Raw genomic sequence first — 26210 nt, forward strand, 5'->3', positions numbered from 1 at the left:
AATCCGTAAAATCTGAGTGTTTTAAAAAATAGGCAACATTAACATATTATAATGATAAAAAAAAAAAATTGAGGGATATTATAATGATAATTTAAATACTCACTCATTCATTGTTCTATGTTTTCTGGTAATTTAAAAAAAAAAACCTTAAGGATGCTTGGTAACAAATCAACTCTTAACTAGTAACTAATAAGTACGGACCTTTATTAAAGCTTGTAGGTCCATTTATTTTTGTCATTGATGTTCATCATAACAATCAACAAAATTGGTTCACTGATTAAACAAATTTCTTCAGTGGTTTACCCATTTATTTATTTTTGACTTTATATAGAAATATCACTCCGTTATATTAAGAAATGTACAATATAACACTACCAAAAAAAAGAAATGTACAATATTGTGAATCACAGTTGAAAAGGGGTGATCCAAGTTAACTTGCAAAACTCTATTTGAATATTTGATACTTTATATTTTTCCACCAAACCAAACTCCGAGCTGTCTCTGCCTATATTATGTGGGGAAGATAGTGGGGCAACCAAACACCAACATTGCACAGTCAATATTCAGCTCACCAGAAAAGTTTCCTAACTAAACATTCTTATGTTCTTTCTTTGATTTTCTTAAGGAATTTGAACTAGCTAAACACTTTTCAAGTACTACACTTCAATAGAAAATATAAAAGTAGATGAAGTCAAATATCTTATACAAAATGTCAAGGTCCATTAATTACATATTACGTAGTCTAAATTTGGTTTCTTAGCTTATAACTAGCTCACAGTTTGGTGTGTTAGCTCATCTTCCCTCTCTTGATTTATGTATGCTTCACATAACTTAGGCAATACACGCCTCTCTTCTCTCGCTTTGCATGAAACAAACGCAACAATGGAATCATCATTCGATCCCATCTCATGCAACAAAAAACCCCTTTATAAGTTAGAAACTAAAAATGTATCATACAAATTGTGCAGCCAACTTGATGAACTTAGAACTCTTTGTTTCGGTTCGAATCCTAGAAGAGGTTCAAAGTTCATTTTGAAGGATGTAAATTGCGAGGCAAGGCCAGGGGAGGTTACTGCTATTGCTGGTCCTAGCGGAGCTGGAAAAACAACACTGCTTGAAATTCTTGCTGGGAGAATACCCTCATGTAAAGTTACTGGACAAGTACTTGTCAATCAGAAGCCGATGGATGTGAACAGATTCAGAAGAGAATCAGGGCACGTAACACAAGAAGATGCTTTGTTTCCATCGCTTACGGTTAGAGAGACACTCATGTATAGTGCTTTGTTGAGGCTTCCCGGAGGGCGAAAAGTGGCTGCTATGAGAGTTGCAGAGTTGATGAAGGAGCTCGGGTTGGATTCTATTGCAGATTCAAGAATTGGCAAAGGATCAGACCATGGTATATCAGGCGGGGAAAGGCGTAGAGTTTCCATTGGTGTTGACTTGGTTCATGACCCTGCAATTGTTTTGATTGATGAACCAACTTCAGGTTTGGATTCAGCATCAGCTCTTAATGTAATCTCATTGCTTAGACTAATGGCATTTAATCAAGGTAAGACAGTTGTTTTAACTATCCACCAACCCGGTTTCCGAATCTTAGAGCAACTTGATAGCCTCATTTTGCTATCTGATGGATTTGTCATGCATAATGGTTCATTGAATCTTCTTGAGGCAAGGCTCACTTTATCCGGTCATCGCATTCCCAACCATGTCAATGTCCTAGAATTTGCTCTTGATGTCATGCAAAGTTTGGTTATACATACTTCAGAACCTGGGAACAATCAATTTCTTCTCAATGATGACAAAGAGCACCAAGATCACAAGATGATGATGATGCAGTGCTCTATGATTGTCAAAGAAAAGGCAATGTTGTACTCAAATTCTCCAACGGAGGAGATTTTAATCCTAGGGCAAAGATTTTGCAGCAACATATTCAGAACCAAACAACTCTTTGTTACAAGGGTCATACAGGCCTTAGTAGCTGGATTTATATTGGGGACCATATTCTTGAATGTTGGGAACAAACAAAGTAAGGTAGCGTTACAAACGCGAAGCGGCTTCTTTGCTTTCAGCCTTACCTTTTTGTTATCATCAACAACAGAAGGGCTGCCTATTTTCTTGGAGGAGAGAAGAACTTTTATGAGAGAGACCGCAAGAGGAGCTTATAGAGTTTCTTCCTATGTTTTAGCAAATACATTTGTGTTTCTTCCTTTTCTTCTAATGGTTGGTCTTCTGTATACTACTCCAGTTTATTGGCTGGCAGGATTAAGGAAAGACATCGATGGTTTCCTTTACTTCTCTTTAGTGGTTTGGTTGGTCCTATTAATGTCAAATTCTCTTGTGGCTTGTTTCAGCGCCCTAGTTCCAAATTTCATCCTTGGAAGCTCGGTGATTGCTGGTCTAATGGGGTCTTTCTTTCTATTCTCAGGGTATTTCATATCAAAGGAGAAAATACCTAGTTACTGGATTTTTATGCACTATATAAGCCTATTCAAGTATCCATTTGAGTGCCTTATGATAAATGAGTATGGAGGTGAGCAAGGGAAAACGAGATGCATAGAAGTTAATAATGGGGAATGCATTTTATATGGAGTTGAGTTCTTAAGACAACAGGGTCTCAAAGAGTCACACAAATGGACCAATTTGGCTGTAATGTTAAGCTTTATAATAGGGTATAGAGTGCTTAACTTTATAATTCTTTGGTCTAGATGTTACAAAAGCAGAAAATAAATCAGGTTTACTTGCAATAGTATCAAATACTTTGCGATCTTTCAACTTATTTTTGTTTATTTTTTCATCTTTAATGCACAATTCATGATTACAAGCAGAGAAAATATATTGTTATTGATTTGTACAAAAAGGGTATCAATATTGTTCTTATCCTTTTTCCTATTTGTAACTCTGCCATGGTCTCCTTCATGGCTTCATTCATCCTATATAATAATATTAGTACCAACATATGATGTTCACTGCATCTTTTATTCCAAGAAAATTGTGTGAAGTGTAAACATCTATGATATACATCTAGTTTAGTATTAACTCAAAAACGGCGATGGGAGAAAATGGAGAAGGATTATTCAATGATAAGTACATTTCACTCTTACATCATAGAAACCAGGTCACTTGCCAACAAATCCCAGATGCACCGTAGAAGTTGACCAGTCTAAGAGCAGCCCAATTCTTGCAGCAGGCACCTAGAGTCGATGATTTCTTCATTTATGTTATTCTGTGATCTATGAGCCCCAGTTCTGCATAATCTATATTGTCTTCAATTTGTGACATTATTAATTGTCTGCAATGACACCGAGATACCATAAATATGCATATTAAGCCTAGATGAACAGAATATTTAACAATAATTTGGTAATGCATATTAAGCCTGAGTAACATTAGGATTTAGAACAATTAAACTAGTGCTAAAAGAAAATAAAAATTGAAGTTTTGATGATGATGATGATGATGGCTGACTTTCTATTGTTCCAGCTATCCATTTGCACTCAAGTACATGGGAACTCAATAAAAAACCAGGATACAAAATATCAAAAATACCTGAATCATTGATGCACTGCGATCATGATATTTGTAGAGACAAAAGATAGATTATTCCCATTTTATATGTCAATACTCAATAAACATAAATAAATAGATAGCTGTGAATTTTCCCTGCTACTTTCTAAATATGTGTCCTAAAGTTAAAATTGGAGAAACATGGTGTAGTTTTGGCCTTTATTACCTTTAAACAGAATCAATTAACAATTATCTGTGGGATGTGAGCAATGTTTGGCCAATCTTCTCCAACTTTAATTTGACATCTCCTACGTAGAACGTGACAGTCGATAATACGAAGAGTCTGCAAATTTGTAAGGCAACGCAAGCCTTCAGGTAGTGACTCTAAATGATTGCACTGAAGAATCTTAATATGCCTAAGTGATTGGAGGTCAAGAATTTGCTCTGGAAAGGCCTTCAAGTTGTCACAAAATTCTATGGATATTTTCTGCAGAGATCTGAGGCCACGGGGGACTTGGCATTCGGAGCTAGCGTTACCCTCATCTCCCCATAGATCAAGCTTGTCGACTTGACAAATTCTCAGTTCCTGAAGTTCAGCAGAAAGGTGTTGGAAGTGTCGTATCATAGGCTCAATAACAGGAAATCCCGAAAGAGAGAGGCGCTCAAGAGATTTGAGATTTTTCATCCACTGCTCTGGCATTGCTTCTAGGTCTATTTCTGTGAGATACAAGTGCTTGAGGTCAAAAAGAGGGTTGAAGGAGGAAGACTGAAGCTGAACCGACCAGGTTTCAATCATTGGCATCACATTACAAGAAATCAACCTCAACTCAATGAGGTATGGATAAGTAGGCATCCAAGTCAGTTTTGGACAATCCCAAATTTCCAAATATGTAAGACAAGGAAAAGGAGGGAGTGAATGATGGTTGTCAACATCAACATCATTTCCCAACCTTTTCCAACCCCTTAGGTTCTTGCAGCCAAAGAGGACGAGTTTCTCCAAAGACGGGAAGAACACATGAAAGATATCATCATGATGCATGTACTTTAGCTCGTTCATTTCACTAATGTGAATCCTCTTCAGCCGTGGAAGTCCTTCCAATGGTTGGAGATGTTGACAATTGGAAAGACGGTAGAGGTTGATTTTAACAATATTAGTCAGGGAAGGAAGCCAATTTGAAAACCTCGTTCCTGGATACCAACTCACTTTCAATTTTATCAAATTCTGATTAGGACAAAGATTATCCAATAACTGCAAGCTGATCTCACTGTTTTTTCCTTCTTCTACCCAATCATATCGATTTTTCCCCCAATTCAGCTCCAAGACCTGGATGTACTTTTTTTTTTTCAGATTTGCTTCTTGTGACTCTAATGCCGCATCTTTTACTGAGCACAGATTACTGATTCTCAAATGACCCTTTAGGTTATTTAGCTCCTTCAATTCATTCAGTTTGCCACAGTTTTTCGTCTCATCGTCCCCCACTACAAAACTTGACAAGGACTGCAATGAAGTCAATTGTCCTAATCCAAGCGGCATCTTGTCTGCAAAGGCTTTACAACCTTCAATTTCAAGGTGTCTCAGATTAATCAACTTTGTGATAACTTCAGTACAAAATACAAGTTGCCGGCACCCACTCAATTTCAAAGATTGCAAACTAACAAGATTGCCAATTGACTTGGGCAAACTAATTAGTTCTTTGCAATTAGACAAGTCCAGATACCTTAAATGCCTGCATTTAACAATCGATTGTGGCAGCCCAGTTATCAGAGAGTGTGACAAATCAAAAGCTCGCAGATATTTCAAGTTCTTGGTGATAGATAGTTTGGCATCTGAAACACTTCCTGCTTTGGCTTTGGCCCAAAGAACGGTACGCAGCTTACTTGCATCTAAAAGATCCAATGAACAAGTGGTACTAGATAGAAATGAAACGTGGATGGGTCTTCCATTAAATCCTTTCCCCTCGGCATGCAAACAGCAATCATTTCCAGCTACCGACTTTGCAAGATCATGCATCAAATCATGCATTTTGAAGGAAATTATATCATTGTGTTTGTTAAACGATGCATCTTGAAAGAATGACCTTAACAACAAAATCCTTACATATTGATTTCCCACATCTTCCATGGATTGTGTTTCAATTGAACTTTCAAGGTAGCCTTGAGCCATCCATAACTGAATCAATTCATTCTTCTGAATTTCCCAATTTTTAGGGTATAAACAACAATAGGCAAAACATTGTCTTAACCCCAATGGCAAGTTTTGATAACTCAATTTCAGCACCGGCATAATACTTTGTCTTTCTTCACACAACCTCCAAACATCACCGTTCAAAACATTCAACCATTGATCTTCTTTTTCATTTATAGTTTGTAAGAAACCACCCACTGTTCTGATCGCGAGAGGAACTCCGCCACACTTTTCTGCAATTCTCTCACCTATGGATTCAAGATTTGGGCTCATGCCATTGGCAACTTCACCAAATGTCAACTTCTTTAGCAAATTCCACGATTGCTCTTTGTTCAAACCTTTCAAAACATACGGCATGTTCACACCCATAATTTGCGAAACCAATCTACTACGAGTCGTCACTAATACCTTATTACCTTGACCTCCACACATCAGATAAGTTCTCAACTCATCCCACTTTAACTGATCCTCATTCCACAAATCATCAAGCACAAGCAAATACCTTTGCGCATTCAACTCTTCCCGAACCCTCCTTTGTAAAATGTCCAACTCCAAATCACCAACTTCACCATTCTTCAACGATTTCAACATTTTACTCAAAATTGACTTCACATCAAACTCCTGAGAAACACAAACCCAAATCCGTTTCTCGAACATCTTCTCCACCTGAGGATCATTATAAACCAATTGAGCAAGCGCCGTCTTTCCCAACCCGCCCATACCAACAACAGCAATAAAAGAAACACTATCCTTACTCCCTTTCCCTTTCAACAACTCAATAATCTCATTTTTGTTTCCTTCCCTACCAACTATCCCCGATTCCAAAACAAACGAACTAGTTTCTCTCCAAGAACAAAAACCCTCATTTTCTTTCAAAATTACTACCATACTGGGATTCAGTTTCAACTTCAACATATCTTCTGCAACATTATCAAATTTCTTTCTAACACTATCAATTCCACGAACTAATTTAACGCGAAAAGAAAGTGGATTTTTCTCCAATGAAAACAAGTTTTGTACCTTATTCAACACGTTTCCATGATTATTACTGGCTTTAAGCATTGAATCTCGAACTGTTAAGTAATCGAGGAAATCATCGGCATCATGAAGAACTTGTTTGAACCTTGTGATCCAGTGATGAATAGTGGGATCATGGTGTTGTTTGTGTTCAGCATCTGAAAGCATGATTTTGATAGATTCTATGGTTTTGTTGAGATTTTGGAGGTCGTTTTTGACACCGTAAATTCGTGCGAATTCGTGGAAGGTTGAAGAAGTTAATTTGTTTATGATGCTTACGATAATACTGTATGGAATTTGTTCAGCCATTGCTTGAGCAAAAACAAGTGAGTTATTAGAAAAGAAAAAGGAAACTAGAGAAGGATACGACTTTGTAGTTAGGAAAATAGGATTTAGTCAACTTTGGTGAGTCACAAAAAGAAGGTCAATTTCGTCCAGTAAATTTTGCAGTATATAATTCTTGGATTCTCTCGTCTCGTGTTATCCATCATGTCTTAATCTCAACCATTAACTAACCTTTTTTCTCTCCCTTCTTTATTATTATTCTTGCCTACACATATTAATCAACCGTTCAATTAAAAAAGGTGGGATGGCTGAACCGAAAGGAGGATCCATATCCCCTATTCTTGTTATAAAATGGACAACAAAAATTAATATATTCTTTCCCTAATATATATATTCTTGTTATAAAAATAACACTAAAGTGCCTGCACCCATACATGTTCATATTTACGGGTAATTACTCAAGCTCAAACCAAACAATGCGGGTATTTACTCGCTCATTGTGTTATTTTTTGCGGGTGTCAATTGGGTTTGGGTTCAATTGTCATCTCTGCTTGTCTATATTACAAATTGCATGTTTGTGTCTGTGTGTCAATTATTGAATAAAACTGAAAGAGTTTGATTATTTAAGCAACTTAAAAAGTAAATTTAAACATTCATTTTTCAATTATAATTAAGTAATTTCTTAAACTCTTAGTTTTTTTTTTAGGATAAACTCATTTACCTATAATTGCTATATTTTTATTACTTTTATACTTTCTTATGCAAAGATTTTATCATACAAAATCAAATTTCGCTCAAAATAAAAACAGTAAAACTTTTCTCTTTCAAGTCATTGTATTTTTTTCCTTTCATGGACAAAAGTCCAAACAAGAAAACTAGAAGGCTTTGGAAAAACTGATAGAATTAACCATTGATTTCTGCTCTTCTCCCAACACGTTTTGATCATTTTCAACTAAATTTCCAAAATTATTCGTGCATGAGTTAACTCACGCTAGTGTTAATCTCTGCGTAAGTGTTTTTTCGTGTTTAACACCTGCTTGAGTTAACTCAAGCGGCTGTTATACCCAACGTGAGTTAACTCATGCAAGGATATTTTAGAAAGTTCAGTTGAGAGCGAGCAAAACTTGTTGGGAGAAAAGCAGATTTCTTAACCATTAACGGCACAAATAAAAAAGTACCAACAATATCAACAACCAGAAAATAATTTAGAAGACTATGACCATGTTTGATTTGCCTCTCTAAGAGCACACGTCCAACTAGACATACGATAAAACACAGGGGCACAGTTATATCATGTAGTAAAATTATCGATTCCACAAAGACTTTGTTGAGCACCAATTCTTTTTCTATCATGATTAGTTAAAAGATTGATATTGAAAAATTATTTTTGATAGAAAATATGCAATAATATAAAAATGTCTTAGGATTGTAAACTACAATCCCAGTTCTTCTTCTTACATGTCATGAAAAACAATTTTTAAAGATGAGATAAAACAATGTAACTAATGTAGCCTTTGAGAAATGTAAAAATATCTCTCAAACCAACAAAACATTCTATTTTCATGGCGGAATTGTTGACAAAACACATTTAAGATCAATTATCATATATCATCTCAAGCAGGGGTGGCCCTGAGCATGGCAGGAGGGACGACCGCTCGGGGCACTATTTTTTAGGGGCACTAAAATTTGTATTTTAACTTAGTAGTTAGTACTATATAAATATTTTTTTTAACTCGTTTTGATTATTCTATTGAAAATTATAGTTTTAGAGAACCTTGATTATGAATGCATCTTGCAACAAATAATAATATAGAAAGAAAGACATTTGACATCACCATTATTGATTTGTCCAAGGCACAAAAACTCAAGAGAATCTAGATTATTTTCATATTTTGAATCTCTTGTCCAATCTTATATGTCCACATCAACATTCACATTTGAGTCCATCGATTGATATTTAAGATTGTATAATATATTATTAAAAAATAAAATCGTGTAGCTATAGTCATATGATTACCCAATCCTAATCATTGATATCAATGTTCACCTTTCAGTACATTGGTCGATATCGATATCTAAGATTAGATAACTATATTTCTATGACTACACACAAGAAGAACAATAGAATTGAATTAAAAGGTTTTGAATCCCACAACAAAAAGATGTAATTGAGATTATATGGACAATGTATCATCGGATTTCTTCCACAAACCCAATACTAAGGAGTTCACTTGCTCATGATAGTAGATATAATAATAATAAAAAAAAACCACTACCAAAAAAAAGATATAATAAAAAGATATAAGAACATTGAACGATAGAAAAAATAAATGAAAACTTAAATTTTAGGTTTAAATATGTTTTTTGTCCCTATAAATATACCAACTTTCGTTTTAGTCCCTCTAAAATTTTCCTTCAACTTTTAATCCTTATAAAATTTTCAATCACTACTTTTGGTCCCTATTTTTAATTTAATTTTTGTATTTTTTAATGAAATTGTGCAGAAATGTGTAAAATATTCTAAAAAATATTGCCAAAATAAATTAGAATTTTTTAACAAAACACAAATTAAATATGAATTTTTAACCTTAAAAAAATATAAAAATTCATATTAAATTCATGTTTTGTTAAAAAATTCTAATTTTTTTGGGAGAGATTTTTTTTTTTGTGGTTGTCAGGGTTTGAACCCCAGACCTTGCATATATTATGCATTGTTCCTACAGACTGGGTTAATTTTTCTGCAAAATTTTATTCAAAAATATAAATTTTACATATGAGTTTACTTTAAAGGAGGGACCAAAAGTGAAGATGAAAAATTTTAGAGGGACTAAAAATTGAAGAAATTTTTTAGAGGGACTAAAATGAAAAGTTGACATATTTATAGGGACCAAAAACATTTTTTTTTTTTGAAAGGATAGGGACCAAAAACATATTTAACCCTAAATTTTATTGAAATAATAAAGTGGAAGAACATAAACAAAATGCAACTAAAAGAGTTAGAGTTTTAGAAACCTTAACACCTTGGGTTGTCTTGCTTTACAACGACTTCACTCTTCACATCTTACGGTCTAAACACGTACAACACAACTTCATTAATTCTAGGTGTTGTGAATTTGAACCTTTGCCAAAACCAACGAGAACAAAGATGTGAGGTAAATATCAATGACAAATAATGACCAAATAGTCCAATCAACAACTAGCAACCTATGCGTATTGAAAATCCACGATCAAACCAAAGAACAAAAATAAGAGAGTAGAGAAACAAATATACAAATATTGTTTATTCATTTTAACCTAAATTGACATGCATATAAGGGAGAAAGAAGCTCTAAAAAAAAACTATAATTACGTCTTTTTAAGAGATACACATAAATTACAATAAATTAGCTTCAAGAGCTCTCTAAGTGCAAACCTTAATCTCTACCACTTTTTAAGTCTCTCAACTCACAAAAAGATCCCACGAGATCAAATCAAGAGAGAAATATCATATCATCCATCCAATGAGATCTCGGTATCTAATGTGTTTCAAATTTGTTTCCAAACCCAAGAATATCACTCAAAAACACTTAACCCTTGGTCTTTATATTTTCCTAAAAGTTTACCTTTTTTCGTCTCTCAAATTACACAACGAATGGAAGACAAAAATGTTTAAATATGGTCGTGATCCTGAGATAGGTGCCTCACGCATGACGAAAAGAATTATGCTCTTCTCCCAACAAGTTATACTCGTGCCCAACTGAAATGCTGAAAATACCCTTGCGTTAGTTAAGTAACGCAAATGTTTAATTCTGCGTGACTTAACTAACGCTGCGTTAGTTAAGTAACGCAAGTGTTAATTTTAACGCCTTCCTTTTATTTATATATTTTTATTAAGTTAGAATCTATTTATGTGATTTATTTATATATATGAAGTGTTAGTATTTTATTATGTGACATTATTCTATTATTTATTAGAATATGAGAATTATTAGAATAAGTAGATTTGAGGGTTAGAATAGAAAGAATAATAAGTTATTGGGCCTAAATAGATTTAGGAAGAGTGAGTAGTATTATAAATACGGAAACTTAGGTTGAAAGACTAACATATGCAAAAAAAAACAAGGATTTGGAGAAAACAAGGTTTAGAGAGAAGAGAACAAGAGGAGAGAAGAACCAAGAGAAGGGATGTCAATCGATAATTCTAATGTAAGGGTGAGACTATCTTTCACTAATATTAGGTCTGTGAATCATTAGATTGCATCTAACATGCTTTAGGATGAGTTTGTAAGGGGAGTCTCTATTCACCATAAGGGTTGTATGAGCGTATGAGTAGTGAAGGGTTTAGGGTTTAGGGTTTAGGGTGTTTATTTTCCTGGTATTTGTGATCTTTTGATGAATTCATTATTCATGTTAAATTCATGTTCTAATTTGTTGTGCTTTTGAGTATGATCTTATTTTTGAATTGTGAAGTTCTATGTTAATTCATGATATGATTTTCCTTTCGTTATTTCGTTTTATGGCAGTGTTCATTATTTATTTTAGGGTTAGTTATGTTTTTGGTCCCTACAAAATTGCGACCTTGTAAGTTTAGTCCTTACTTAATTTTAATAGCATTTTTAATCCCTGGAAAAAATTTCTGCACTCAATATTAGTCCTTACTCAATCCAAATTTGTTTAATTTATGCTTAAACTCTTAAGTTTTTCAACAATTTTTTACAGGCGTGTTAAGAACGTTATTAAAAGGTCTTCCGAAAAAAATATCGCAAAAATTTGATTTCTACGTCCATATTTTTGTTACTTATATCTTAAACTTTTGTCGTTTTAAAAAATTCATATTTAATTTATTTCATGTTAAAAAATTATAGATTTTAGTAAATGAACCTTTCATAGTGTTCTAAACTTGTATAAAAAGAATCGTTAAAAAATTTAAGAGTTTAAGGATAATTAAACAAAATTTATTTTAGCAGGGACTAAAATTATATGTAAATTTTTTTTTGTAAGGATTAAAAATACTATTAAAATTAAGTAAGGACTAAACTTACAAGGTCACAATTTTGTAGGGACCAAAAACATAATTAACCCTTTATTTTAATTTTGTTTTTTGTCGCAATGGATTAATTGAACCATGCCTGGAGTTATGTATAGTTGACACGAACAGTCTATATTGTTCATTGAAATACTAGGTTTCTCTGCTTGACTATTCTTTCTTGCATGATATATTAAAGTACTTACTTCATTAATATCTGACATGAACCTTTGCTCTATTATTAGTGTTCCCTGCTTGATATAATTGAGTTTCATATGTTATGAATTGTTTTCCTGATTGGTTTAACTTTATTTTCCATAACTAAGCTTTGAAAAGAACATGGACCCTAAACCTGAAATATTAAACCTTTTTATATATGAATAGATAGATTATATTTAGTAGCAAGATGTTTTTGGTTATATATAATTAAGGTCCTTTTTGTTTTGAGATGCCGAGTCATTGCCTTGTATACCTACAGGTCCTTCACTTGCTAACTTCATTAAGATTGAAGATAATTTATGTGTAGTATAATTTACTTACCAAAGTCGATACAAACCGTGATGTTGCTTATTTGATATTTTGACTTGTTTATTTTTAATGACTGATTACCTGTATATTATTTATGTACATGTTCATTTATATTTTGGCTAGAGAATTACATACATGTTCATTGAAGAGTTACTACTATTTTAATCCAAAAGAAGATATTCGTTTTTTTAAAGAGATATTTGATATGATAGTTATAATGAAATTATTTGTATTATTTTTAAATGTGTAATGATGAATTATATAAAGAAGTGATATTTGACGATATTGCTATATAAAGATGTGTTATTTGAAGATGTGTGATTTAAAGATGAGTTATATAAAGATGTGATCTTGTTATTTATGCACTATATGTGTTAATTATGATGTTTATGATGATGCGATGTTTAAGATGTTGTTGATTATCATTTGATGCTGTTGTACTATGATGCTGATATGAGATGAATTATTTATATGCTGCATATACTGCTGAGTCTTATTTAAGATGTAAGTGTCGGTCTAAGTCAAGGAGTTATAAGATGTTCATGAAGTTCTAAGACGTAAGATGTTGAGTCCATGCATACTCATTTAAAGATGAGGGCTTGATGCCCTGGAGCTTTTGCTCAAATTCGTTGGGGGCTTGATGCCCTGGAGCTTTTGCTCAATTATGTTGGGGGCTTGATGCCCTGGAGCCTTTTTACGCTCAAATATGTTGGGGGTTTGATGCCCTGGAGCCTTTTTACGCTCAATTATGTTGAGGGCTTGATGCCCTGGATTGGTACCACATGCATTTGCATATCAAGATGATTTACGATGAGTAAGAGTTGCATAGTCGAGTTGAGTTGCATAGTCGAGTTGAGTTGCACTGTCGAGTCAAGTGCTAAGTCGATTTATCAAGTGATGTTGTTGAACGAATATGAAATTGATTATGAATTTGAATATGAAGTTGTTTATGAATTTGATTATGAAGTTGATTATGATAATGTTATGTTTATGATAATGCTATGTTTAGATAATCCTATGATGTTACATGATTATTGTTAAGATATGTGATGATATTTAAGTTGTTAAATCTAATTTATGATTTATAAGCTTAATATTATTGTTTGAGAAATCTCACCCCTTCTGCTTGGAAATGTTGCTCTTCGTATGGGTAACTTGCAGGTAATCAAGATTAGTTGCGGTCGTGGGTGACTATCTCTCACTGTGTCCTTAGGTGCTCTGATACGTAACGGGATGAGGATTTTAATACTATTTTCTGTTCCTTTACGTATTGCTTTTGAAGTTTAAAAATTATTATTGAACTAAGATTTATGAGACTTTTATGATGAGGCCTGCGTGCCGAGACTATTTCTATTGTTAAACTAAATCCGCTGCGAAGTTTTTTAAATATTATGTTGATGAATTTTTGAAGGATAAATTATTATCTATTTTGTTAAGATTTTATGATAAAGAGATGTAGCATTCCGTTTATGTGAATTACTCTGATAATTTATTATGAAATTTTCACGTTGGGAAAACGGGGTGTTACATTAATTTTTTGTTTGTTTGAAGAAACTAAGCGAAATGTATTAAAGAAACAAGCAGTCCCCCAAGCATAAGGCGTGCCTAAGAGAACTGAAAAATGTTAGTTACAATATAGAAAGGCTAAGTACAACCAAAAAGCAAAACCAGACATTACAAAACAGTCTGTAAACAAACTAAAGGATTTTTCCTCCAACAGGGATAGTCAAAATCGAACATGATGTAATTCGCTTTCAACCACCAATATGTTTGGTGTTTAACCCTTTCAAGGAGAGCTTCAAGATGATCAAAGTGATTATGAAAAATTCTCCTGTTTCGATCTTTCCCCTTGTGGCCTGTCCTAGAGTTTTTTGAGAAACCTCCAAGAGCACAAAATTGGGTAGCATGTGAGTGTAAATTACCATGTAAAACCGTAATAATACCAAGCAAATGTGAAATCAAGAGCCAAAGTCGACCATAGTGATCACAGTGAAAAAACAAATGGTTCCTTTCCTCTTCCTTACCACACAAGGTCGCGCATGTAACGTCCGTTTCGATTATTTAATTATTTTAAATGAGTTTTAGAATATATTTATATGATTAGTGTGATTTATAAGATTTATGTGATTTATATGATTTTAGAGAAATTTATGAGACATTGTGACTTATTTTATTGTTTAATAAAAGAAGATTCGAAAATAAAATAAATATTAAGTTGTGGGGTTATTTTGTGTAGAAATATATTTGTTATTTGATGTAGAGATATATTTGTTATTTTGTGTAGAAATATATTTGTTATTTGGTGTAGAGATATATTTGTTATTTTGTGTAGAAATATATATGTTATTTGGTGTAGAAATATATTTGTTATTTTGTGTAGAAATATATATGTTATTTAGTGTAGAAATATATTTGTTATTTTGTGTGGAAATATATATGTTATCTGGTGTAGAAATATATTTGTTATTCAGTGAAGAGGTATATTTGTTATTTGGTGTATTAATATTATTAAGTGGGAGAGATATATATTTAATTTAGAAATAAATAAGATTAAGAGGAAAAGAGTAATTTTGAGGTGTAAGAGAATTTAGATGAGGGGTTATAAATAAGAGAAGTTAGGTTTAGAAAGACATAGAACGTACGATCAGTTTTTGGAGAAAACAAGGTTTAGAGAGAAGAGAAGAGAAGACAAAGAGAAGAGAGAAGGGCTGCCAATCGATAATTCTAACGTAAGGGTGAGACTAACTTTCAGTAATATTAAGTCTATAATTCTGATAATTAGATTTAACATGTTGTAGGTTGAGTTTATGAGAATTTGAGAATTAAGGTTTTGAGAGAGATTTGATGATTAGATGATGAAAACTTGTAGAAATTGTGTATAGACCTTAGATAATCCATATGATGATTATTGGAAGTAGTTTTGAGGTTAGAACCATGAGATTAGGTGAAACTTGGAGAAAATCTGCATTCTGCCTGAATTTTGATATTAAAACTGGTATTGATCGGTGCGGAATTGGTCTTAGGTGTAAACACGAAAGTTGTAGGTACGAATGTTAGCTTTCTAATGCCGTTGGTCTCACGTCAAAACGATTTATAGAACTTGAGTTATGGTCAAAGATTATTTAAGTTGTTGAAATTATTCCGCTGCGAAGTTTTAAATATTATGTTGTTGAACGTTTTGAAGGATAAATTATTATTTATTCCATTTATGATTTTTAAGAAATGTGACATTCCGTTTTATGATGAAAAAATCTGATTTTATTTATGAAATTTTTACGTTGGGAAAACGGGGTGTTACAGCGCGAGCCACAAGGGTAGGGTCAAGGACATTTCTTTTGCGCAAATTATCCTATGTAGCAAGTCTATTCAGAAAGAGACGCCATACAAATATGTTAACCTTCAACGGAACCGCTTTTAACCATACAAATTGAGTAAAGTCTTCATAAATGTTAGTGTCCACCGCCGTTAAATAAGAATAAGCCGATTGCACCGAATAGGTGGGGTCGAATGGAGTTTCCACACCCACCTATTTGAGACATCAACCTGCAAAATAGAGTTAGCCAACCTCCCCACACACTCCCCCACCAAAGCTTCCACCCACGCGAATAATCTCCGCCTCCACCGCCACGCACCCCCATCAGCCCCCAACCTAACATAAACATCTTCCTCACCGTGGTCATTTTGTAATCTGACAACTCAAATAGCCTAGATAAAGACAGCTAACGGGACGTCATCCAACCATGGATCCTCCCAAAACAAAGTGGTACGCCTATCTCCTACCTTTCGAACAATATTGTCCAACAACCACCTAGCATCCGCCAACCCACACCAGATCGAATTTGGTTTTTGTGACACCACCAAATCGATCCCACCCCCTCACTAGCAAGTGTTAAATTTATTCTAATTAATTTGTTCACTTTTATTCAACTTTATTTATTTAATTTATTCTAATTAATTTATTTACTTTATTTTAATTTATTTATTTTCTAATTTATTTGTTCACTTTATTCTAATTTATTTACTTTATTCAAATTAATTTATTTACTTTATTATAATTTATTTATTTACGTTATTCTAATTTAATTATTCACATAAAATAAATATTTATTCGAATTTATTCATTAAATATATACAAATATAAATAAAAAGAAATGAACTAAATTAATATTTATTCGAATTTATTCATTAAATACAAAATTAGAAAATAAAAGCAAATATAAATAAAAAGAAATTAACAAAATTAATACATATAACAACATCTCATTTTATTGATAGAATTCATACAATAATTGATACATTTATTCGAATTCACTAAATCTACTTATTTTCTTTTTACCCTCTTGGGGTAAAAAGTGATCAGCCTTGGGGTAAATAGTGAACAACCTTCTTGGGGAAAATACACCATCAACCCTTGGGCTAAATCTAAATCTGGTTCTTTTTATACCCCAAGAAGATTCTTTTTACCCACGCTAAAAAGTTTTTGGGATAAAAAGAAGCAAATTTAATTTTATCCCAAGGGTTGATCACTGCCCCCAAGTCGGTTACTCACCATTTACCTCAAAACTGACCACTTTATACCTCAAAGGGGAAAAAAGAGACTAGAGACTATTGAAAAAAAAAGAAGAGAAATAGAGGGAGAGAAAGTGATATGGTGTGAGGAAATAGGGAAGTATGGATGAGTATTTATAGGTGGGAATGGTAGTATAGGTTATAACAACCATAAATGTGATCAAAAAACGTGTAAACTTGGTAAAAAAAACGTGTAGATTGAAGGTTGAAAACCTGACCAAAGTTCAAAAAACGAGTGTTTTTGAGCTCTGATCAACCGGCGTGAGTTAACTCGCGCCCAGACCAGTGGTACGTGACTTAACTAACGTAGGGGTATTTTCGAAAGTTCAGCTGGGCGCGAGTGAATTTTGTTGGGAGAAGAGCAGAATTATGACGAAAATGCTTGAAACTCGAAGAGCCACTCGTCTCAAGGCCCATGTTAGGTGCCTCGTGGGGGCAGGAGTGAACCAACTTCTAGACTTCCAAATTGGAAGTCTTCCAACACATTGCATTGGTGAGATATTAAGACACACAACACTAAGAACTACATTTAGAATTAAATACCAAGGCCAACCTGTTCAAAAAGGACTAGTGTCAAAGGTTCAAGCTTTACCTAAGGAAGATAATAGAAACAAGGCACACTTGCCCTTAAACACAGAGTCAAAGATCCTAATCTCCCATTCGACACAACACGAGGTGGAGTCTTATAGACCAACACAAGTAGCTTTAGTAAGAATTAGGGGTGGCCCTGAAGGCGGGCGCGAGGGGCGGCAGCACAGGGCACCACTTTTTTTAGGGGCACCAAAATTATTATTTTTACTTAGTAGTTAGTACTATATAGATATATTTATTTTTAATTTGGTTTGATTAATTCTATTGAAAATGTATTTTTAGATAACTTTGATTATAAATGAATATTTTGCAACAAGGAATGCAAGATAAAAATATTGGAATAATTAAAAGGGTAAAATTTATTGTTTCGCCTAGGGCACCATAAATCCTAGGAACGGCCCTGGTAAGAATCATACTCCCTTCGGTCACTATTATAAGCAAAATTTTTATTTTTTAGATTCATTCAATAAATGATGTATGTGGTCTACAATATAAACCACATACATCATTTATTGAATGATTTTAAAAAATTTGTTTATAATAGTGACAAGAGGGAGTAATTAAGAAGATAATTACAACTTTAGGATAAAAAGGAAGGTTCCTTACTCAGAGCTAGATCATAGGTGGTGACATGGTGAAAGCACAAAGTCCTCCGAGTATGTTCCTAGCTTCGTGAATAGAAAACCCTTTATATGGGGTGGCACTTTGGTGACATAATGTCACCGTGACATTAAATCTGGGCCACACAACACACACCTTTGTGTTGTCCAGATTTAATGTCACCCATACAACACATCTGGGCCACACAACACAATGTGTTGTGTGGCCCAGATTTAATGTCACGATGACATTATGTCACCAAAGTATTATCCATTTATATGAAGGATACTCCCTCCGGTCTCAAATATAAGAAAATATTCCTTTTTTAGATTCATTGAGTAGTTAATGTATGTGGTCTACATTGTAAAACATATACATTAATTATTCAATGAACCTAAAAAAGGAATCTTTTTTTATATTTGAGACCGGAGGGAGTATGATTTTAGGCCAACACAAACATTAAACAAGAATCAATATCAAAGAGAAAGAGGTGAAGTTTATCTTAGATGTACTCGAGCTAAAATGAGCATGGAGGTGAGAGTTCTTGGGCAGTAGAGGTGATCTCATGATAGTGACAATAAGTTTAAAAAAATTCAGTTATTTTCCGTTTTTAAATCAAAACTAAGATTCATTTAAGGAGTTGAAATCTCTAAATAAGTATTTTTTCACACGTTGGAGATGTATATTGAACCCTATATTAAATTGAACTTAAGAATCTTCTATTTGGACCACACTATGTTGGTTGTCACTATATTTTTTAATTAATGATCAAATAAAAATTATGAAAACATAATTCAAATAATGACTGTATAATATCTACTCCCTCCGGTCCCATATATAAGAAAAGATTTTTTTTAAATACATTTAATAATCAATGTATCTAATCTTCATTGTAAACGAGATACATTAATTATTCAATGTATCTAAAAAAAAGAATCTTTTCTTATATATAGGACCGGAAGGAGTAATATTTTAAGAGAACTTTTTTATCTATTAAAATGGATTTTCTTTTGCAACAAAATTCTAGAACCAGCAAATAATTGTTACATTTTGAAACCATATATTATATATTCCACAAAAGTTTGGCACCCCCAATATTTTAACTCAAGATCCGCCACTGAGTGCAACGTAGATGTTTCTTTTTTAGTTTCTCGAAATAAATTGTGGTATTGATCCGTGTATTTGAGATGATGCAAGGTGTTATGTGTTGTCTAAAACTTTATGGTTTGCTCCATTGTGTTAGAGTGGAAGTGGGTGAAGATATAGGTCTACCATGCTATCATGTGTATCTATAATTTGTAATTAGCAAACATTGATTTGAAGTTGATTGGGAGAAAGGTGCTGATTATTTTGTGAGAGGTAGCGATGATATCACATAATTTGGTGTCATTATGTATGCTTGTATTCATTCGTGTTATTTATTTTTCAGAAACTCTCATATCAAGTTTATTCAGAGACAAAAAAAAATGAGGTTGGTCATGCTTTAGCAAAGTAGTCATATCTTAAATTAGGTTCCAAACTTATATTAATATATCGTCTCGTTTTAATGAATTTCATATAAACATGTTCATGAAAAAAATAATAATTCTTGTTACATAATCTTATAATATTGACTAATTCTCTTTTTGTTACTAATATTGACTAATTCATATCAACTTGTAAATTGTAAATTTCTCTTATTCCATTTCCATGTAATAATAATAATAATAATAAATAAGAGTCACAAGAAGCAAATCTGAAAATAGAGTTTCAATGTATAAATTTTCTTTAATTTTCAATGTATAAATTTCTTTTAATTGTAAAAATAAAAATAAAAAATAAAAAATAAAAAGGAGAAATATAAAAGTTATATATTTTGGTAGATATTTTACACATTGTTGTGTTGTGTTGATTCTAGAAAGCTCACCCTATAAGAATCCTCAAAACCCCTAAACCCTAATTTACATTTCATTCCCAATCTCATCTCACTCTCTTCACCCACACAGCGATGGCGAACCAGATCTTCTCTCGCGTTCTCCCCAAAACCCTAACCCTAACCACCTTCCTCTCTCGCTCCATCTCCACCACAACCACCACTCCTTCTTCCTCCGCTCTCTCCTTCCTTCGCCGTCTTCGTCCTCTCTCCGCCGCCGCCATCACTTCCCGTCACATCCTTCTCCCTTCCTTCCGCGCTTTCTCCACACGCCCTACCACCTCTTCCCTCAACGATCCTAACCCTAACTGGGCCAATCGTCCACCAAAGGAAACGATTTTGCTCGATGGATGCGATTTTGAACACTGGCTTGTGGTTGTGGAGAAGCCTGAAGGTGATCCTACCAGAGATGAGATTATTGATAGTTATATCAAAACCTTTGCTGAGGTTATAGGAAGGTAGTAATCACTATACTTTATCTCAATTTTATATATCATTCCAGAATTAAATTTACTTTGTTTATTCTATTTGATGTATTTTTAGGTTTATATTGTTACTTGCTATAGTAATTTTTCAATTTTTTTTAAAATTTTTTAGGGTTTTCCACTGGGTGAAGGAAATTCTTTGATAACTTGTGTTTGTTGTTTATAAAAAATGTTTTTTTTTGGTTGAATAAAATGCTATTATGTGAGAATGAATGGATTGTTTTCGGAAAAAAAAATACTACTTTCTTCTTCTATTTTATTGAATTTGATGTGGTTTTAGGTTTATATTGTTTGTTTTGATTGCAACAGTAATTTTTCTGAATTTGATGTGGTTTTAGGTCTATGTTGTTCGTTTTGATTGCAGTGTTTTTAAAAAATAGTTAGTTTTTGGGGGTTTCCTGTTCTGTTTGTTGTGCATTATAAGAAATTATGGAAAATGGGTCCATAATATATTTGAGAACTTGTGTGTTCTGTTTGTTGTGCATTATGAGAAATTGAATATGGAAAATGAGTCAGTAATATCTTTGAGAACTTGTGTTTTGTTGTATAAAAAAAATCAAATTTTATTTTTGAAAACAAGACTATTCTGTGAGAATGAATGTATGGTTTTGAACAAGAATACTATTATGTGAGAATGGATAGTTGTCAAAAGTTTGCGACAGATTATAAACAAAGTGATTTTGGCTCTGTTTGGATAAGCATCTTTTTTGGCTCTGTTTGGATAAACATCTTATTTACAGCTTATAGCACAAGTGGTATCATCATGATAAGCGCCTATGTATAAGCTATTTCTATAGCAAAGATAATTTTTTTATTTTTTTTACATTTGTTTAGTATTAGCTATAAGCTGTTGTCATAAGCTATCTTGGAGAATTATGAAAATAAGTTGAAAACAGCTTATGGTCAATGTCACAAGCTGTTTTCTTAAGAAGTTCTCCCAAACAGTCTCACAAAACTTTTGTCAGTAGTTAGGCCCTATATCTATTACTTTTTTTTTTTGTATTGAAAGATAAAAGATAGTTATCTATTGAGAATATTGATTCTGAAGGCTGTGTTTGAATGAATGGTTGTCTTTTGGTCTGATACTCTGATTATTTATTTATGTGGTTGGTTTGTTATGTTTACAGTGAAGAAGAAGCTAGGAAGAACATATATTCTGTTTCAACTAGACACTACTTTGCTTTTGGAGCTCTTTGTTCTGAAGAGCTTTCCTACAAACTCAAAGGTATATAATACATGGTTCTCTAACATCTGAAACTCTTGTTACTCTTGTTTTCTTCTATATCACAATAGTTTAAATTTTCTGTTTGTCCAATTGCAGAACTGCCCAAGGTTCGATGGGTTCTTCCTGATTCTTATTTGAATGTGAAGGAGCAAGATTATGGAGGTAAGCTCTGCTGTCCTGTCACCTGGCCTCTAATTATATTCATTATGTCTATTGTTTATGAATATCTTTAATTGTGTCTCCTGTGTATATATATAAGGAATGTCATGCACAAGACTCCTACAATTAAGTATAATAAAAGTAAAAAGATATAATCCATTTAAAAAATGCTATTTAGATACCCAAGACTTTGCTGTGGGTATTCTAGCATACATGTTCACTTGAAGTGTTGCTTATACAGAGGGGGGTGAATGGCTGTTTTATATCCTTTGTAGTATACTGATGTTTTGTAACCTTTGTGGTATACTAAGGGTTGAAGTTCACCCGTGGCTAGTCATTTTACCAATTGTCATCTGTTACTATACTTTGGTTTGCTTATTAATCTGTTGATTTTTTTGTGTGATTAACTCGAGCTATGAATTATAGCATTAGTAGGTGGGGGCAATAAGTTTTATGTTGAGTCTTACAATATCATATTTCTTGATGTAGAATGGCCAATATTTGTTGTTTGATGTATTTTTTTTGTTTTTTTGTTTCCCTCTCACTAGGTGAGCCCTTCATTAATGGGCAAGCAGTTCCATATGATCCCAAGTATCATGAGGAGTGGGTTAGAAACAATGCTCGTGCTAATGAAAGGAACAGGCGCAATGATAGGCCTCGTAATAACGACAGGTCAAGAAATTTTGAAAGGAGAAGGGAAAATGTGGTGAACCGAGACATGCAGAGTAGGTCTCCAGTGCAGAATTCTGGTCCACCTCCAAACAATGCTTACCCTCCCAACAATGCTGGTGGATACCCTCCCAACAATGCTGGTGGATACCCTCCCAACAACCAAGGCGGATATGCACCTCCAAATCAAGGCGGATACACCCCTCCAAATCAAGGCGGATATACCCCTCCAAATCAAGGCGGATACGCCCCTCCAAATCAAGGCGGTGGATACCCTCCCCCCAACATGAGCGGACCTCCTCCTCCTAACATGAGCCGACCTCCTCCTCCCAACAGTGGATATGGTGCTCCTCAAAATAACTATCCGGGGCAACAAAACCAGAACATGGCAGGGATGCCTCCAAATGCTGGATGGTCAAATAATCAGTAGACTCCTGACCTGTTTGGAAGAGACACTGCTTGCTTGAAATTATGATCCAGACAAATTCTTTTGGCCAATGTAGATAAAGTAATGAATTACGTCCGAGACATGATTTATATTATGTTTACCATGTAATGAGATTTTATAGATCTTATGTCTGGTTTCCCTTCTTCCTAATGAATTTGCGTTTCAGGTATTGAAGTTTACAATGTTTGAAGTTCATTATTTTGTCTGATACACTTAGTATCATAGTTTATTAGTAAAAATATATATTTTTCTGATACACTTCAGTCGAATATTCGTGAGAAATTTATCATCGTATTTGTCTTTACTGAATGTGATTCAGCAAAATATATTGATGACTGAAGCACCCATAGCACTTTTGATTCTACACTTGAACCACATTGAACTATTGTTACTACTATATGGAACAAGGATAGTTTTTGTTACAGTCAGTTCTACTGTTCTAATTTGGACATGGAGCAAATAATGAATTAATTGTCGTTTTCATTATATAATTATTTTTTTGATTCTTTAGAGGACCATGTCAGAAGAGTCCTAGACAATAACGTTGGATCGTGGAGGTCTTATATGCAAATCAAAGTACAGATTGATGTTAATAAACCACTAAAGAAGGATATTATGTAACAAAAATTAGAATTTTCTGTTTTCATGTGTGGTATGTTTAAGCAAACCGATAAATTTAATAAACACTTTCTGCCTTAGAGAAGTTCTGGTGGTTGAAGGAAGGAGGATGAGAAAGCTTGGTTTGAGTTAGGAAAACATGATGTAATTTTCAAAATTGAGACCATTGTGCATCCTAGAAGACTTTAGGAAGGGAATTATTTTTTTTTGGTTACAAGGAAGTGAAAGTTAAGTTTGGCTTTTTTTGCTTGTATTTGCATATAACTAAATTGATGGAATTTAGATCTGATGTATAATATATCAAACCAAGCTAAGTCATTGTGGGTAAGAACAGAATGTCCAACTATCTGTATCAACTACAATTAATTCCATTTTCTTAACCGAAAGTGAAAAACAAAATTTTCAAAATAATGTTTACATGAAGACGGGAATGAATTGTCTCAATTGGACACAAAATTGAGACAATCTACAGAGATACATTATTACGGATGATTGAAGGTGTACTTTTGAGGCATGGACGGATCTAACCCATTTTATCGTAGATTTCAGTGAACTCTTTGAACTTAAAGAAAATGCTAATATCTCTATATATTTTTAATTTTGAATCCATGAATCAGGGTCGTGGATATACCAATGTCTAGAGGTATCAATTGAATGTAGGGACAATGAAAGAGCAATACAAAAGAGATTTAAAGTTCAATCCCACAATTAACACAACTTGTTTTACACTAACAAATTAACTTCTATAATTTCTCTATAAAAATACATTATTTACGAGAACAAGTTTAAGATACACTATTATTTTATTACATTATTATAACTATAACTAATCCTATGTTTGATTATTGAGGTGATTATAATTAAAAGATATTTTTGTAAAAATAAAGTAAAATAGAAATCACAAATGTGTAGTTTGCCGGAGAAATTTGCTTAATCGGTGACTTAGTTTGTTTGTTGTGATGAGCAATAATAGGAAAATGAATTGGACATATATTTCTGATTTCTTAATAAAAGGATCGTAGTTAGAGTTAAACTTCCCAAGAAAAAAAAGATAATTTTAGAGTTTTTTTTTTTTTTGAGAGAAAAGATAATTTTAGAGTGTTAAAACTTAGAACTTTGTAGCATTTTATTAACATTTTATTATTAATAGTAAGAGTGTTAATACAATTGGATATATCAAAATAATTAAATAAGTAATGAGAGGAAATTTTACCCTATACCCCAACAATTATACTTTCACCCTTACAAATTATAAAAAATACCAATTTTAACCCTTTCTAATATTATACCCATTCACCCCATCAAATTTCCCAAAATTTAAAAAGTCGAGACGTTTTTTTAGAATTTATTAATTATACTGGAAATCGCAAAGAAAACGTTCTGGATATTACATGGATCGTCAAACTGAAAGCTTTTATGGAATTTGTTTGAGTTTCTTAATTTTCTTTTCATCCAATTTTTTCTTCTTAATTTCTTTGGATGTTACAGGGACGACTAGATGTGAAATACTATGCATTCCTTTTGTCCACCACAATTCTCTTCAAGATCAAATTCAATCTCTCATCCATCAAACCCCATGAAACATGAAATTCATACATACATTAATCCATCAAATCATTAAACACCAAAAGATGAATTCAATCATAATTCCAGCCATTCAAAAACCAAAAACAACAATAAAACAAAAGAAAGGGTAATAGAAAACATTACAAGAAAATTAATGTGATTAAGTGTTTAACAATTGTCCAAACAAGATAAGAATATTGTTTTTCGTACACATAAACTAGTTCGTGTTTCTATTCATATCAAAAGAATGGGTTAGAAACACCTTCAAATCTGAATCATGGAAGCAGCAGGAACGTGGGGGGGTGAATGGGATAAACAATCAGGAAAGTGAAAAAAAAATGAGAAGGATTATTGTATATATATGAGGGTAAAATTGACAGTTCACAGAAAATGTAGGGGTGAAGGTATAAATGTAGGGGTACAGGTAAAACTTCCGTAATGAGACTAGCTGAGAATGTGGTTTTTTGATACTCAACCCGATAGTTTGTAAAAAGAGTCTTGCAAGCTGTGATGACATGACTAAATTCTGTGACATCAATTCAAGTAGTATGGAAGGCATCCACCGTTGTTTTGAAATCTGTCACAAAATTAACATCGTTAAACTGCATGATGCTAATCCATTGCAAGGCATGAAAGAGACCCAAAGCCTCTCCATAATCATCCACCGAGACAATGTACAAAGGGGACAAACTCAATGTTTTTGGTAAAATAGAAGCTCCATCATCATATTTTAAACACATTCCGATTTAAATGGGTTGAAAAAGACGCATCAACATTACATTCGAGTCTCCCTCACTACGGTCTTTGGCAACGAATCTGAGTTGTTGTTTTGTACCTGATGAAG

At 33.2% G+C, this 26210-nt stretch overlaps 3 protein-coding genes across 3 annotated transcripts; 2 read left to right on the top strand and 1 right to left on the bottom strand.

Moving 5' to 3' along the window:
* The first annotated feature begins 526 nt into the window (after positions 1-526).
* Positions 527-2857, top strand: ABCG10 (ABC-2 type transporter family protein). The gene has a single exon (XM_085745572.1). It carries the CDS (start codon positions 814-816, stop codon positions 2725-2727), a length of 1914 nt encoding a protein of 637 aa, XP_085601698.1. The 5' UTR covers positions 527-813; the 3' UTR covers positions 2728-2857.
* On the bottom strand, positions 2774-7039 carry LOC146949617 (putative disease resistance protein RGA1). The gene is made up of 2 exons (XM_085745571.1): positions 3731-7039; positions 2774-3289 (listed from the first exon to the last, which is right to left on the bottom strand). Exon 1 carries the CDS (start codon positions 7013-7015, stop codon positions 3743-3745), a length of 3273 nt encoding a protein of 1090 aa, XP_085601697.1. The 5' UTR covers positions 7016-7039; the 3' UTR covers positions 2774-3289; positions 3731-3742.
* A 13185-nt stretch (positions 7040-20224) lies between these two features.
* Positions 20225-23364, top strand: LOC146949618 (multiple organellar RNA editing factor 8, chloroplastic/mitochondrial-like). The gene is made up of 4 exons (XM_085745573.1): positions 20225-20654; positions 21809-21906; positions 22003-22068; positions 22614-23364. The coding sequence occupies exons 1-4, from the start codon at positions 20272-20274 to the stop codon at positions 23162-23164; spliced, it is 1098 nt and encodes a 365-aa protein (XP_085601699.1). The 5' UTR covers positions 20225-20271; the 3' UTR covers positions 23165-23364.
* The last annotated feature ends 2846 nt before the right edge of the window (positions 23365-26210 follow it).

The sequence above is a fragment of the Medicago sativa genome, chromosome 2 (assembly GCF_051527215.1).
Source record: "Medicago sativa cultivar Bolivia chromosome 2, Bolivia_mono, whole genome shotgun sequence".
Lineage (NCBI taxonomy): Eukaryota > Viridiplantae > Streptophyta > Magnoliopsida > Fabales > Fabaceae > Medicago > Medicago sativa.